This window comes from Anas acuta, chromosome 2 (assembly GCF_963932015.1).
Source record: "Anas acuta chromosome 2, bAnaAcu1.1, whole genome shotgun sequence".
Taxonomy (NCBI): domain Eukaryota; kingdom Metazoa; phylum Chordata; class Aves; order Anseriformes; family Anatidae; genus Anas; species Anas acuta.
Window position 1 is genome coordinate 146,999,878 of NC_088980.1, and position 16,559 is coordinate 147,016,436.

General features: G+C 44.0%; 1 protein-coding gene across 2 annotated transcripts in view; it reads left to right on the top strand.

Moving 5' to 3' along the window:
• Positions 1–16,559, top strand: part of NSMCE2 (NSE2 (MMS21) homolog, SMC5-SMC6 complex SUMO ligase) — a 133,137-nt gene that overhangs the window by 18,522 nt on the left and 98,056 nt on the right. For both annotated transcript variants that reach the window (XM_068672643.1, XM_068672644.1), the window contains one exon: positions 10,628–10,734. In XM_068672643.1, coding sequence (XP_068528744.1) covers positions 10,628–10,734 — 107 coding nt within the window. The remainder of the gene's footprint in view (positions 1–10,627; positions 10,735–16,559) is intronic.

Below are 16,559 nucleotides of genomic sequence, written 5' to 3' on the forward strand. Positions count from 1 at the left end.
TGGAATTGCATTGTTCTTTTTTTTTGCACAGAGATGTGCATTTTCTGTATGATAACAAAACAGCAACTTCTAATAGTAGGAGAAATTCTAGTCTGAAGTTTGTGGAAAATGAAATTCCAGCCATGGAAAGATTTAGCTTTGTCACTTACCAGTATGCAAGCAACAGAATGAACGCCACATACCAGCGATTCATGCCAAAAAGGGGGAGATCTGCCAATTCACAGAAGAGGTTTTATGCGAAGGAAGCCTGCTAGAGGCAGGATGAATTGCTGGTTTTCATTACGCCTGGAGTTTGTGACCAGACTTTGCCTTTGCCTCGTCTGTGTAAGAGGATTAGGTTGTGGGTGTGCTTTTTTTGTGTGTCTGTTTTTGTGTTTTTCTTTTCCAAGCCATATTGAGGAATTATGGGCTCTGGAAGTCCTGTCTGTGATACTGCTGCATGGTTAGCACTTCGAGAGCACCGTATCAATCTGTGATTCATGCTGAATTAGGTGTTTAGTGTGGGAGACATCACTTGACCTTCATTTATGTGAGGCTCTGGTTATCTGGGCTGCTATAGTCCAACCTTGTTTGCATCCTGTTATCAACAGAAACTAGAACATACCCAAGGCATGTGGAAGTATCTACATTTCCAAGAAAGAATTAACTTTGGAGAGGATACTAATTTATATTTTTCCAACCTTTACAAGACAGAGCCATTTCTGATATGCTAACAGATCGATATTTATGATATTAAAACCAAACTTTTGTATTGTTAGCTATCTATTCCAAAACCAATATCTCTCTAATTTATTCCAGTGCACATGTGGACCAGTGTCAACACTGCTGTGAGATCCATCACCGCTCTGTCTGTAGTGGTACAGAACTTCAACTTGCCTGCCAGACAAATTCATGTACAAATTTGAGCATAAAACTGTATAGTTGTTCTGCCCCGAGCTGCTTGCTGCTGCAGCTGGAGTACGTGTAGTCCCCTGGCTAGTTAGCTGAGGACCAGTCCTGCTCTGTCTGGGGCCACTGCCTCTCTTCTCTGGCTTCTGAAGTCAGCAGAGACAGGGGTTGTCGAGGCAGATATAAAAAACCTTAGAATGGGAGACTGTGTGGGTTCAGAGGGGAAAAAAAAAGTTATGTTTGCAAGTCTCTAATCAAAATATTTGACATTTAAAAAGCAGACTTATTTTGGCGTTTCTCCTCCCCCAGCTGTTTCACTTTAGGTCAATAATGTTAAAATTTCAGTGCTGGAACAGCGTTTATTGGTGTCTGCCTGCTGCCGCCGTTGGTTGGGGAAGACGAGCTTGGGCTCTGCGTTCCTTTTGTTTGGTAAAAGAACTATGGCCATTAAACTGAGCTGCAATAAGTCAGCGCTGGATTGCCTTGAAGTGAGGGCTTTCCTTTGTCTTACTTTCCCATTTGATATGTATTCAACTGCTTTAACTTGCACCAGTGCAGTCTGCTGACTGGGGCTTTGCTTGCACGAGAAGGAGCAGCTCCGAGCCTCCGTGGTGCCACGTGGAGCATGTCTAGTCGGCGCAATTAGATTTTGAAGCTGATACATCAGCAGCAGACTCGAATATTATGGTAGCTGGAGCCCAGAACCAAGATAGTTGCATTTACTGAAACATTAGATCTGATTTAATGCGCTCTGATGAGGCCTCGTTGGCGTAGTCGCAGAGCTAGGCTGCCTCCAGTGCTCTACAGAGACATGATGTGTCTGAGAATTTTGAAGGACTTCGGTGAAAAAGATTAATTTTCCTATCTTTGCTGTTTGTTTTTTCCTCCTGTTTCTCCAAAAGTCAGTTTAAGATGGAAGAAATTCTCAGTAACTGCTGCATTTCGTTTGGTGAGGATGCAGTTTGAAGCTCTCAGATGAGAGCTGTAACAGATTCATTAGTGGAAGCAAAGTTTTTTTTGTAAAGATCCTAATAGTGTTGTTTACTGGTAGATAATAAGAAATATACCTTATATTAGAGACAGACTTGCACTTCACCCTAAAGTATTTATTTTACACATGTTGATGAAATTTAAAGCAAGAGAAGAATCGGTTATTGACAACAGGAAGCATTAACTGGTAAAGAAAGGAGGGGATTATCTCTGTGGAACTTGTGGTGTGCAAGCAGAAATCTTGTGTTCATACAGAAGAAATTGTGCTTCCTAAAAAACAAAAACCCAGCCTGCTGGAAATGAGCAACGTGATTTTGCTGGTATTCCTTTACGAGGGAGGTGATAGGTACAGGAGCTTAAGAACGTTTTATGGGAATTGGAAACTCTCATTAAAAGCCCTGGAATAAAAGACTTTAAGTAGCACTTTTAGAAAGTGCTCTGAGGGATCAAAGAAAAGCAATTACAGCACCGTAAGGAGGATTTCTCTGTTCCTGGTGAGGCAAGCATTTCATGCAGAGAAATTTTAGCCCCCTAAAATTCTGATCTTGCCAATGTCGGATCTCCAGAGGAGGACGAGGGCAGGAGGAGGAGAGCAGGGCTCTGCGTTTCAGCCTTGCCCAGCTTCCCATCTCCAGGCAGGCTGGGTCAGCAGCAGCTCGGGGCCCTGAACCACGCTCTGTTGGGTGGTGCAGACATGCCCACGCCTCCACAGGCAAGGAGCTTGTTAGTCATAGGAAAATCCTTTCCCATTAAAATTATGAGTGAATGTTGTTTTCAGCCTCAATTTCGACGTATGTTGAAATCCACTGAGAAGAGAGGGTTGTGTATATATATATATATATATATATAGCTAGGAAAATAGGGGGATTTCAGAAATTACTGATTTCATGAGAGATTGAACTGAGATTCTGGTGTGGAGATAATGTATACATTGTGCTTGCTTAGAAAACACAGGTGTGGTGCTTTCACCTTGTTCTTGGTGAATAATTTGGCTTTGGATGTTATCCCCCCCCCCCCGCAATTCCACCCAGCTACGGTTTGCCACCCCCTCGAGTGGGCTGGTACGGCTGGTAACATACCTGCACTTCAAATCCAGTTACTGGGACCATTGTTTGGGGGTTTCTTGTTGCTTTTGGGAGGACAATGCTATTTTTAGCTTGGATTATTTCAGTGATCCCATTTATAGTGTAATGGGGTGAAAAGTCATATGGTCCCAGCAGGGGAGGAAGGTGGAGGAGCAGCAAGGATGGGCGCTGTGACCTGTGAGACTGCATCTGTTGCCAAGGGAAAGGCACAGGAACCTTGGTATTTAATTGCTACTCGTCTGTCAAATTAATTTCTGTTTCTGTTCTTCTTGGGTCTGTGGATATGGATGGTTTTGAGGAATGATGATGTACTCCTTATTTGAGCAGAGCACAGTATTCCCGAATGGACATCACCGTAATACCAGAAAACTGATATAGGATTGTGAAAGGGGAGAACTTGACTTGCTCCTCCAAACTCTTGCATCTTGTAAACACTTTATGCTCCTTTCAGTGCTCCTGCCTACTAGTTAGACTTTGTTAACTTTAAATTTTTGTCTTTCTGCAGAACCAAATAGGCGTTAGTTGGTTAAATAAAGATTAATGTCACCGTGTCCTTGTAATTTACTAAGGAGAGAATTACTGAATCATAGAATATTTCTAGTTGGAAGAGTCCCACAAGGATCATTGAGTCCAGCTCCTGGCTCCACACAGGACCACCCAAAAATAAGCCCATGTGTCTGAGAGTGTTGTCCAAACACTTCTTGAACTCCAGCAGCTTGGTGCTGTGACCACTGCCCTGGGGAGCCTGTCCCAGTGCCCAACCAGTCTTTGTGTTGAATAACATTTTATTTAGGATTTTATACAGCAAAACCTCTCAGCACACGTTGGAGTGTTTACAAAATCCAGCTCTCTGTGAGAACCCCGTTCGTTTCACTGGGGATCACCCCCGTGTCACCAAGTGTTTGGAGATGCTGCCCTTCCTGGCCACGCAGCCTGCTTGGAGACCGTGGCAGAAATATCTGGTGAGCTCTCAAGTCTGAACTGGGATCGTTCTGACTTTTAGCCTTCCCCTGATAGTCTTTAAGAAAAACAAGCATTGTAAGGAAGGATCTTTCAAAAGCGCTGCTGGCCTAGTTCTGCTGGCAGTGGAGTTTAAGGGAGTTTCATGTTGAGCAAAAGTTTCGTGATTACTTTGTTATAGAATAATATAGCAAGTTGTTTTCAAAAGCGCTTAGTAATACCGGGTACCTCCGCTGCTCCGTGCCCACTCTGAGATGACTCCTGTTTTCAGAACGTGTGCGACACCCACTCGCCGAAAATGCCGTCCCCTTGAATTGTTTCAGACTGGGCATTCGGAAAGCAGGCACCCTGCATCGTCCATTTGTCTTGAAGTTCGGACTCCGTCTACAATATAAAGCACTCGGGTTTCATTTCTATGGGATTGGCAAGAGCCTCCTGAGTCACTGAATCTTGTCTTCCCGTTTCAGACAGTCATAGCCTACAGGGAAATGGCTTGTAACACAAGAGGAGTTTTCTTGTCAGGAGCAGTTTGTAATCTAACAGCCACTCTTGGCTCATCTTACTTAAAAAAAATAAAATAAAATATAAGCATTGAGAACTGGATAATTGAAGAGTTTTTTTTTTATTTTTTTTTCTTTCAGTTGCTGTATAAAAATGTTTCAATGCAGACTGCAAACCACTGCCCTTTCCTCTGCAAAATAAAACCTCAGAAGACCTGACTCAGGTGGTGAAGCAAAATGTTTGACCTGAATCCAAGTATTGTAATGTGATCTGGATTTTTTTAAAAAAACAAAAGCCAAAGAGAAATTAAGGTGAAGTTTTAGGAACCATTCACAGGCGATAGTTTTGGTGGAGCCGTGGGCATGGTCAGCTAACGGAGTTCTGCTGTGCTGCTTTGTCCCTGGCAGGTTCCAGTAGTCCTTTCTCCCACACTCATCTCTTTTCTTCCCCCTTTCTCTTTGCTAGAATATTGGAAATTCAGATTCAACTTCCCCCTTTCCTGGAGAGGACTTGCACTGGTATTTGTAGATGTGAACTTGCTTTCATCCACCTTCCAGAGGGATGGTTTAGAGACAAGGTTGTTGGTTATCGAGGAGTAGTGCAGAATGCATGAGGTTGGAAGGCACCTCTGGAGGTCATCTTCTCCAAACCCCTGCTCAAGAAGGGCCACCTACAGCTGGTTTCTCTTTCTGTCACTGATGCCATTTCACTTTGTAAGCCATACCTCATTTTCCCTAGAGTCCTGGTATCTAGGTGAAGGTGCAGGTCTGTAAAATCACTGTCGCACACTCAACCTCTGTAACTCTGTACAAAAGCTTTCTGCGTGAGTGGAATGACTTCATTAGGAAACAGTGAAGGAAATCCAGCTCGAAACACGCTGCAACCCTGCTAAGGCATTTCCTGAGAAGTTGGAGGCGTCTTTAGGACTGGCTTCAGCTGTAAGTAGCTTCTGATCGTTGTATGGAAGGAAGTTTTGCAATTACTACCCTGAGTTCCCTTTACTCCACCAATTGTCATTCCTCATATGGTTGTTGGCACTCTGATCAGCAATAATTGTTCTTCTCTTGCTAATTGCAGTGGTTAGTTCCGTATCCAGAGGGCTTCACTGCCATTTTGGGGCATTCCAGTTTCAACCATTTCTCTGGCTTTGACGTGAAGACACCTGCATTCAGGAGATTCAATTCCAGGACACAAAACAGCTTTTTGCTGTTCCTTTGCATTACTTCTAATTGCTTTCTGTTCACAACTTTCTGTACTAGGCTGCTCTTTTTGCAGCCTTATAAATAAATATGTTACAGATCAGGGGGATGAGGCTTAGGAAGAAATCTTCAGTGAGAGTTTTTTGAGGAGCTGTCCATATATCTGGAGGAGGAAAAGCGAAGGATTATCCTGAGTGCTGGAGAAGCGATCAGCCTCCTGTTTAGGTTCATGATGGTCTGTAAGGGCTGAGTACCGTGGTGAGGTTCAAGTACATCTGGACAGAGAAGGGAACTAACAGTGTGTGGTCTCATCTGTAGGTCTACCATCTCCACTGAGCATCTAGACAGTAGGAGGACATCTTGCTACTGTCTTCTCCAAATGTTTTGTGTGAATTTATTCATAAAGATTCATAAAGATTCATGAAGATTCATAAAGCGTAGGCTGATAGTTTTATTTTTTATTTTTCCAGATGCGTTGTCCAACTTTAATTACAAACAGGTTTGAGTTGACTAGAACTGGGGGCAAGGAGATGGGGCAGGGGGAGTCTGCACTTCTTTTTTTAATGTATTTGCTTAAAAAAAAAAAAAGCCAACAAAAATGCTTAGCTGTATCCTGAATTGAGCATGCACATTCTCCCGCAGAAGATGGAACTAAATCCAGGAGCCCTGGAGCCTGTATTCCCCTGCTGTCAGCAGTAACTTGAAACCTGCTGGCCAAGTGTGTGTTTTTTCATGCTGCTGGTGCATACGGAGACAGCTGCCTACTACTGCTATTGCTGCTGGCTCGAGTGGCAGATGTTTGTGTTGCATCTGTTTTAAAAGTCTGAAATCCGCTGTCAAAATCTGTGGGCAACGGTTTCCCATTCCTCTTTTGCCTCGTACAATGATGGAAAAAACAGCGTGTAGCCTGGAAATGAGGAGTAACCTAATATGTAGTGCAAGAGGTAGAACTCCCAGTGTCCTGTTTTGCTTAAAATTGGAAGCAAATCATTTTCGTTAGCCAATAATAGGAAGATGTCAATGTTAATATTTACGTTAATCCACGCTGTCCGTGCTTAACTGTTCATTTTATGGACTGTTATACTTGGAGGCTTGGAGCCCGCCTGTAATTTCATGATACTCCAGCCTACTTTTTGTTTCAGATAGTCTGCTGTGGAAGTGAATGATTATTTTAATTGGTACGCCTTGGCTGGAGGTCAGCTCTTACACCATAAATAAGCAAATAATGATGCGGTTAGTAACTTTTGCACAGAAAAAGAGAAAAATCCTTTTTTTTTTCAGTGAAAAATCTTTAGAAATTTGCTAACTTGTGGATGTGTACTGGGAGCCAAACACTAAATATGAACTCAGATGTTAGAAGGAAAGCATGTTTGGGGCAAATGGGGGGCATTTTAGATGAGTGTTAATATAGAAAGTGTTAAAACAGAACTGATTTGACTATCCCATTACTTTAACTTCTGTTTTAGCACTTTGGGGTTCACAATATGTAACCCTGCCCTGATTGATGACAGTTTGAATCAGCAGTGAGGCACCTGAGCATGATCAATTTGATCTCGTATTAGAAATGAGAAATTGAACTCTTGCTGATCTCTTTGTGTAGTTTTCTTACTCAATTTGTAGGGAGACTTTTCAGAGTAGTCGCCCCGTTGCTATTATAAAGAGAGTTCGTGTTGTCATGTGAGCTTGAATTCATTCTTATGAAGAGTGGGTGTTCAGCCAGCCAATTTTAACATGATGCACATGAGCCTTTGAAAATGAAAATTATGGCCTTGAACTGGGCTTTCTCTGAGTAGAAGATGTAACGTTGCAAAATGTGTAATCTCTGGGTGGTGAGGGTAAAGGCTTGTGGAGAAATGCTTACTAAACTCAGCGTATTTAGCCTAGATAACAAGGAGACTGAACTACAGCATGCAACTTCAATGGTATTTTGTGGCAGTAGCTAAAAGCATATGCAGAGGGTTCGCAATGCATTCCTTAGATATGGATTAGAAACAAGATGAGGATAAATTTTGATTAGATAGCAGCGAGGCACCCATCCAGCACTCGCAGAGCGGCTGGTTTTGACGTCGAGCTGGGCTGTTGGCCTGCAGAGGGGAAGGTCTGAGTGCTTTGGAGAGCTGGCTGGAGTCTGGTCGGAGGGCACTCAGCAGATAACGCAGTCCCAGTCTGGTGGGAGAGGGAGAGTGCCTCGAGTCTCTCTCTTTCATGAACCTCCAGTGCCTGTCTCCAGGCTGAAATAAAGGTGGCGGTGGGGTTTGTGGAGTGGGTAACACACAGTGCCATTTCAATCTTACAGAAGCCTGATGTTAGAAATAAATTTGGATTCCTCTTGTGATTATAGCACAATTAAACTAGTGGGTTGATGGAATTTGGTGCAGGATGGTGATTAGGAAGGGCAGGTAAGTCTTTCTTCCCTAATTTCTTGTTCCCCAGTAAGGTGAGGTCAGCTGGGATGTGCTCATTAGTCTGTGGGGGTGTCTGTTGTACGGAAACATCGAAGCTTCTGGGATCCCTGCCTTGGTGAGCTGTAAAACTTCACATCCCCACACAGAAACCCACGGCTTCTCACCACGTGTGCTCAAGGTCTGCTCTGCTCCTTACCAGGGAGGGGCAGAAGTAATTTTAACTCACCAGGGGAAAGGAGAGTGTGGTGGGAGCGGAGGAGCCATGCACAGGAGGGCTATTACCGTGTCTAACGTGGGGCTGTGATAGTTTTGTAAAGGCCAATGGGATACCCTGTAATGTAAATTTTCTTTTAGGTCTCCTTTAGGAGTTGGGAGATGAGTGGAACAACGTGGGAGACCTCCCCTTAGCTCTCAGGAGCTCGAACTGCAGGTGGAAAACGTGCTGCTGGGTCTGTCAGGGGGCACAAATAGGGGCTGGCCATCGCTGGCCTGTAGGCAGTCTTTCAGACCCATCTCTATTTCCATCGTGCCTTCAAGGGTGTGCTCTGGTTGTGTGTTAGGGTCGGACACATTCAGAGCTTTCACAGTATATATAACATAACACACACAGCCTCATGGGCATGGAAGCCCAGGGAGACAGCAGTGACTATCGCTGGGACTTAAACCAGGTGGATGGGAGGAACAGTCAGGATGTGAGGGATGTGGGGCACGATATAGTTAAGATAATGTCCCTCTTCCCTGAGCTGTTCCAGCTCGGTGTGCTTTATTTGAGCGCGCTTCCCCAGCGCAGTGGGATCAGATGAAGCGTTATTATTCCTTACCTAAAACTTTTTGTGAAGTCAGGACAGGTGGCGTTCATGCAGCTCTCTCGGTGTTCAACAATGCACTTCTCTTCCCCTAAAAAAAAAAAAAAAAAAATCGATTTAGGCCGCTGCAGTTTCTTTATGCCGTGGATGTGATTCATTTTGGCCATGGGAGGAGAATGACAGTCACTTGCTGCACAAACCTTTCCTGTGATTCACGGAGTGCCGTTGGTGGCAGCCTCCAAGGAGGCGCTTCATTCACATGCTTCCTAGCAGGAAGGAACGAGCACGGTCATGGTTACCAGACAGGGCATGGAAACGGGGTGGGAGGGAAGGGAAAGGGGAGAAGGAAATGCTGATTATTCAGAAGAAAGATGCGGGGATGCCAAAACTGTCTGCGTTATTCATTCATCTGCTTAATGAAAAAAATGGACAGACTGGATAGAATTACGGGAAACATCGTGACTGTAGTTGCCATGTTCACAAAATAGTATGGCTTATTACGGATCTTTTTGGGGTAAATGTGCCTTAGCACTTTTTCTTCTGTCTCCCGGATCCATCGGTGTGGTGTGCGACTCCTCCCCGGGTGATGCATTTCAGCAACAACTCCAGGTTCTGCTCATAAGCCACGCACAGAGCTGTATGGTAGCGCTGTGCAGAGAGGGATGTTGGTGCTCCAGCACGCTCACACGGTTAGCAACTTGAGAAGTGTGCTGCCTTGCCAAATAGGAAAGCATTTTCCTGTATTCACACACACACAAAAAAAGAAGCTATACAGTGATTTTCCTCCTGAAAATATCACAACTTAAGGGCGCTTCCACTGCTTGTAAAGGAGAACCCTCCGTTAAATGACTGCCCCCAAAATAATGCTGCGTGACAACCTGGGGGGCTCTTTCACACCTTCCAGCTGTTTTTTCTGTACCTGGAAACTGCAGAGTGGGAATAAAAGGGGGAGGGAGAAGTAGAAACTTGTTTCCTAGCACCTTAATTTCCCGAATGGGTTAGGGGTTGTGGCTGGCTGTCCTCCCACAGGTGGCAGCATTTGGTGCGGTGCGTGCCCCTGTGGCAGGAGTTACTGCTGCCGCCTGTTCAGCCCTGCAGCACCCAGGGAGAGCCCTCACCCAGCTGAGGAGATGCACAGCTGGTCAGAATGGGAAAGCAGAGGTGTAGGTAGAGATGAAAGGGGTGAAATTAGGAGCAGTGCGGCAGAGAATGAAAGTGGATGTGAATTACTAAGCACGTGGCCTTTATTCATTGATTTTTCACTGGCAATTAAAACGTTACTGTCTGATTCCCCAATACTGTTCAGTTTTCCATTGCTTCCTGGGTTATAAACTGCTGGCTCTGTTTTGGTTTTGCACTAGCTGTGTTTATTGGGGACAAAGGGGTCTGGTTATAGCTGTGGACTATACTGTACTGAGAGGGCATTTCAGTTTCTTCTGAGTACTTCTGAGGCAACGTGATGAGTCATGAAATATAACTTTTGCAGAAAATATCCTGATTGCCTAATGACTAGGTGCTGGTAGATGCAATTACACACACTCTCTCTTGTTCACATGAAACCAGGGAAGTGTCCTTCTGAGTAAGATGTTTGTTCAAGTTACCCAAGAAATGTCAGGGTTTACAGTTGCAAAATAGGAAGGAGGTATATGTTTGAGGAGCTTGAAAACACCTGCTGTGCCTTACAGATGTTGTAAGAAATTCACATTAATGCCTGTCTTCATATCTGTAAAGCAGAAATGCTTCCTGAGACTAACACAGCTGATCATCCCTGTACGAAATATTTTGTTTTGCAGATGATGCGGAGGATGTTAACAGTATGGAGGAAGTCATGTTAGAATACGCTGCAATGGACAGAGAACTTAATCACTATATGGAAGCAATCGAAGAAACAGTAAATCAGGTAAACTGTCACCTTCTATTAGTCACAAAAACATGTCCTTATTTAAACACCACCTTTTAGTAGATGCAAATGTTTCATTAAAAAAAAACAAAAACAGAATTTGGGAAAAATAGATCATCAAACGGTATGAAATACCAAAGTTGCCAGGACAACAATTAATTTTTTTTCCTGCATGCAGCATGATCCAGTTCCTAATTGGACGTTTGTCTGTTACTGCTTTCCCCAAAACTCTTGCACCAGTCAGAGTATGGGATGAGCAGTGCTTTGGGAACATGTGAGGACTGTGTAGTTAGGTCACCGGCATCTCGGATGGTACTGGTTTCACGTGCAGTGGGAGACAGGAGCTGTGTAAGGAGCGGGGCAGCTGATTTCAGACATAAACGAGTGGTTGTGGTAGGAGAGGAACTAGTGAAACCTGGTTTCCAGTGTCTTTCAGCCCACATGGATTTGCTGATCCTTAATAAAGGCCTTCCCATGCTGTGCCTGTGCCCCTCACCACCCACCAAGCCCCAGGGGTGCCTTGTCCAGGCCACCAGGCCCCTGCTGCTGCTTCACCTCGCCAACAGCTCGGGGTTGTGGCCTCCAGCCTTCACCAGCACTGCCCGGCCAGCGGCAAGCAGGGCATCAAAAACGTGGATGCAATGGCAGATCCATGCATTGAGAGAATCAGTTTCAGTGCTGGCTACTCGATGGCTTCATTTTCATCAAGGGAGGTTCCAATGGACATCAGGAACAATGATGTTAACGTGAGGGTGGTCCAGCACTGGAGCAGGCTTCCTGGAGAGGTGGGTATGCCCCATGCCTGCTAGTGTGCAAGAGGCATTGGGATAATGCCCTCATAAATATGCTTTGGCTTTTGGTTAGTGCTGAAGAGGTCAGGCAGGGGGACTAGGTGGTCTTTGAAGGGCCCTTCCAATCGATTCCATCGCATCCCATTCTGTCCCATTCCATCCCATCATACTCAGAGAACTCAACTTTAAAAGTAACCTATTTTTTGGTAGCTGCAAATAGACTTTCAAGCATCAATTCTGTAGGAATTTCTCTAGAGGAAGCAAATGCATGTCCCTGATTTCCCTTCAAGGTATAAAATCTGTGTTTCAAGGTACGAAGGCGTTAGAGCATTTCAGCTATTTTTTTTTTTTGTTTTGCTATTTTTAAAACAAAGGAGAGGAAGCGATGCATTTTTGCACTAGCTCTATTCTGAGAAGTTCTGACAGGTTTTCTTTTAGTGAGTTTTAAAAATCATCCTGAGTCAGATGCTCAGCTGAAAAATCTTCATCCAGATAATTAAGTATTGCATATTTAAAAGGAGCTGGAGACTGTCTGCATCAGCAAATGTTGGACAGCATATTCAGTGTCCCCCATGCAGTATTTAAACATGCATTCAATGGACATGTCACCATAACTGCAGAACTGGTAGTTTACATTTCTCAGAAATGGGACAGGTCAGAACTTTTTCCTTTTCTTTGGTATATTCAGGATTTTTAAAGCTTTCCTAATAAAGCGTAAGGTAGTGCTCACATCATCGGTGATTAATGGTGTATACCTGGACTTCAGTGACACATGGTAGGTTTATATTTTGATTATAAGCTATTAACTAAATGGTGTGTTATTATTGTAGCAATATCGTAGGAATTTCAAGTAATTTTCAACATTCATTCTTTTCTTTCATTATTCGTGTGTATCAGCAAAACACTTTCTTCATATTTAAGGAGTATAAAGAGGAAGTCTGTGCCTTAGCTAGCAAAGCGCTCAAATCCTGTTTACTTCGGTTGCCTTTACTCATGGTCTTTAGGTTAAGCATAGGCTTAACTGTTTGTTGAAGCAAAGGCAATTTTGTGGGCTTAGGTAGGGCAGTGATACAGTCATGATTTTTGGACGGGCTTCAGCAGCATCTGTTGTGTGCACACCTATGCTTGTGTGTAAAGAAAGCAAGTATTGGAAGCTTGTTTTTTTTTTTTTTTTTTTTTTTTTTTTTTTTTTACCCCTCCCTAATTTAACTTGTTTAGATTGTGTCAGACTCCTCCTTGCTTTGCTGAAACAAGCTCCTTCCCTGTGCTTTCATTCCTAAGACTTTAAAAACGCAGCTCCAAGATGTTGAGCACATTTAAGGGTTTGTGTGGATTATCAAGTCAGTAATGACTAATTTATTAGCCCCAAGCCATGCTTCTCCTATCTTTTTTTTCCCTACCTCACTCTAGGGAATTTTCTGTACTTTCCACTGCCTGCATTCTGAGCAAACCTTTCAGAATAAGAGAAAGAAATGCATATAGGGTTCTGCAGTAGAACAAAGATGTGAATTGTTCCCTAAAAACTAACAGCTCAAGCTTTGTTCTGGAGGGTAGCTGCACGCCGTGCCTCCAGAACTGCACAGCGGATCTCCAGTTACCTGTCAGAGATCAGCTTCAAATCTGCTTCTGGGAAACAAAGACACTGTTGCTGAATTTAGGGCTGCACCTGGAGGTAGCTGTAGCAAGGCTTGGGTTTAAAATAGCCTCCACCGGCTTGCTCCCTGGCTCCATCTGAATTCCTTGCCTGAGGGCTTTCCCTGGGAAGCTGCAGCAGGTCACTCAATTTCACAAGTAGACTGGGTTTTGTCTGCTGTATTAACAGTGTTTATCTCAAGCTGGACAACACGTTTTATCCGATTATTTTGTCAGGTTTTCTGCTGTCATTTTTTCTGACCTGTGTGTTTTTTTTTTTTTTTTTTTTTCAGACAGCAGTGAATCTGAAAGTAGGTTGTATGCTGTGTTCAGCCTCCTAATCACCTGCTTGTAGTCCATGTCCAGCTGGGAGCTAGCAAGATAAGGAGGATGGCATCAGTTAAAATTCCTGATTTATGGTTTTATTATGTGTATGTTTAAATGACTCGCAGAAAGATACCGTACAAAAGAAGTATGTACTGTAAATAACAAGTAACTAGTACGAGATGCAGTTACGTGTTCTTAAACGTGGAGTTTTTATTGGTTTGGGCCTCAGTGGATGGAATGCAGAAGGTGGAAATTATCGGCATCGCCTTCTGGTTGAATCAGCAGCCTGTTGAGTAAGAAGTGAGCAATTCAATCACAGTGGTTCCAACAATAGGCTGTGGGAAACCCTTTTACTGTGGAAACTCCCTGTGCCACTGGATTTTCTTGTAACTGTGGAATGACTGGACTGCTACTGCTGCTGCCTTCTTGAGTTTTTTTTAATGAGTATTTTCAAAATAACTTAGCCAGTGTTTGGGCCCTTTCCATGCAGTGTCAGGGCAACACTCTTATTTTTTAATGTAGCAACAGCATCAGAGGACTGATGGAGCTGCAGTACCTCTTGCTGACTTCATACATCGGAGTGGCCCGAGTGATGGGGACCCAGGCTGGTTGGGCCAGCTCACGTGTCCCCTACTGTGGGAGCGCTCTCAAGTGGCCAGAGTGCCAGCGTATTGTGCCTGCTCTGTCTCCTACTCTGCTTTCTAGATTAGAAAGGGTGTTGGCCAAGGATTCCAAATGATTTCTCATCTTTTCAAGCATTTAGATTCGTGGGGGGCTGAAAGAGCTGGGATAAATTTTCTGAAGTCCCCAGGCTTCTCTAAATAAAATGAATCACAAGATAACTCTAGCTCTATCTAGAGAGCAAGGAAGACATAACTAGCACTCCTAATATTGCATTATTCATGCCTCTCTTTTCTTCTTCTGAGCCCCCATGTCTCATCTCTCCACTAAATTTGTCAAGGAAAGAGGATCTGGCCTTTTTTTTTTTCTTTTTTCCCTCCAAATTAGAGAAGCGTTGAGTTTGGTAGTGGCACACTGGCAAAGGTGACTTGGTGCTTCCTGCTGTAAGTTAGTGCTTTGCCAAGGAGAGATTGATCTTGCTTGCATCCTGTCTTCCTTTTGCTAAGTCTGAGCACTGTGAGGAAGCCTGAAATCTAAGCCTGAGTGATGTGGAAGAACAGCGTAGGAGTTGGGTTTAAGAAGAGTTTTTAGCATCATATGAAAGAATGGCTGAGAGCTGGAAGAGGCAGACGGAAAGGTAAAGGGCATGGGCTTGGGACATTGGGAATTCATAGAGATATACAGAAAGGAGGCTGCTTGAAAGAGTACTCTGAAAATGAAGCTGTTAAGCTGGAAGAAATAGGTGGGAGTAGTAGAACTTCTCTTGTTGCTTGGGTTTTATCCCTGCCCCAGCTTTCCCATGCTGTTTCAGGTGAGTGATTTATAGCAACGTGTCAGTGGCTGCTCTTGTCTTCTGTGTTTCCTGATTGTCCTGCACAGAAACAAGTGCTTGAGCTCAGCTTGTAAATGAAATGAATGGTAATTATAATCTGAACACACGAAGTGGAATTAAACACGTTCTTCATTGTTTTTTGTCTATAAAAGTACATACAATCGGCATAGGTGTGCATCTTGCATGGGAGTTGAATTCTGGTTCACTCAGCCCTGTGTGCTGTTACCTTCTGTCAAGTGCTGAGTCTTCCCTTGACAGCAATGAGGGATGCTCCCGTGTTCCTTAAACAAAACCAGTTTTGTCTCTACAAAATATACAAGAACTACTCATATTTATTTTATATTTGTGGTAATAGTTCCTTTTTATTTATAAAATAAATATAAAAACTATTTATTTCTGGTGATAGCTCATTGCAGGGGCAGTAGGGGGATGTTTGTTCACTTTGTCAGTAACGTAGAGCAGATTACTAAGTATTGAGGTCTGTTATCTTCCTGGCCAAGTGTATAGGTTTTAATCCTGCTGAGGAATAATTCCTTTCAGTGCAGTTTGTAACTGACCTAAGCAGCATTGCAGGAAAGGAAAGAATCCTATTTAAAACTCAGGAAAGTCCAGGGGCTATGTTTGACTCACAAGTGGTTTAGAAGGATTCCAGCTTCTTGACTTAGCACATAATGCTCTCCTGACTTGGGCAATCCTCCTCGGCCTGAGAAAAATGAAAGGGACTTGCAGATAACATCTTTGTTACCCAGGCTCTGCCAGCGTAGCTGTGCTGGCACTGAATCCTGCTGGAGAAGGCTCTGCCACTATATCCAAGTCGTGCCTTTTGACCAAGCAAACGAAGCCAACAAAACACTTTGAGGAGTGGTGGCTGCACCTGCAGCACGGGTTTTGAAGGAACAGCAAGGTCAGCCAGGGGATGTGGTGCCACCTGGCCCCCGTGCTCCTTGGTGGCACAGCTGTGGCAGCAGAGCTAACGTGGTGACCACGTCCAGTTCGTGTAGCTGGCACTGAGATTAGTGTCATCAGTGACCCTGCTGCCTGTTAAGAGACAGGGCAGGGCCTCAAAATCAGGTTGTCACTTGGTCTTCTAAGGGCTGAGTACTGGGAAGACCACAAATCCCTCAGGATTGTTGTTTTTCAGTTGGTTCAGGACTCTGCCAGCGCACGGTGATTGGCACTGGGACACCCCTTATGGTGCTGTCACTGAAACCATTTTTGGCATGAAGCTTCCTAAGGCCTTACTGGGCTTGAGAGAGGCTCAAGAAACAGCCTGGTTTGGTGCAGATGCTTTCTTAATGAGCACTTTGCTCTTCTTTTTCTTCTTGCTACACTGTCATGACAGCATGTTTTAGGGCAAAATCCACCGGTGATATCTGTATCTGTAACTGTGACCTTTACTGTTCCAGCTAACTTCAGAGCACTGGCTCTGTTTGATACATGCAAGGTATCGGTGTTTCTTGATCCTGAAACTTTGCATGCCAGTCAGGACAATTCTGAGACCTTCATTTCCTCCAATAAGCCCTCTGCTACACAGAAGCTGCTCAGGAGTATGTCTTTGAAGTCTGCTACCATGAAAGTGGCTTTAGTGAAGTTGATAAATCATTTCTTGGGCTGGTAGGAAA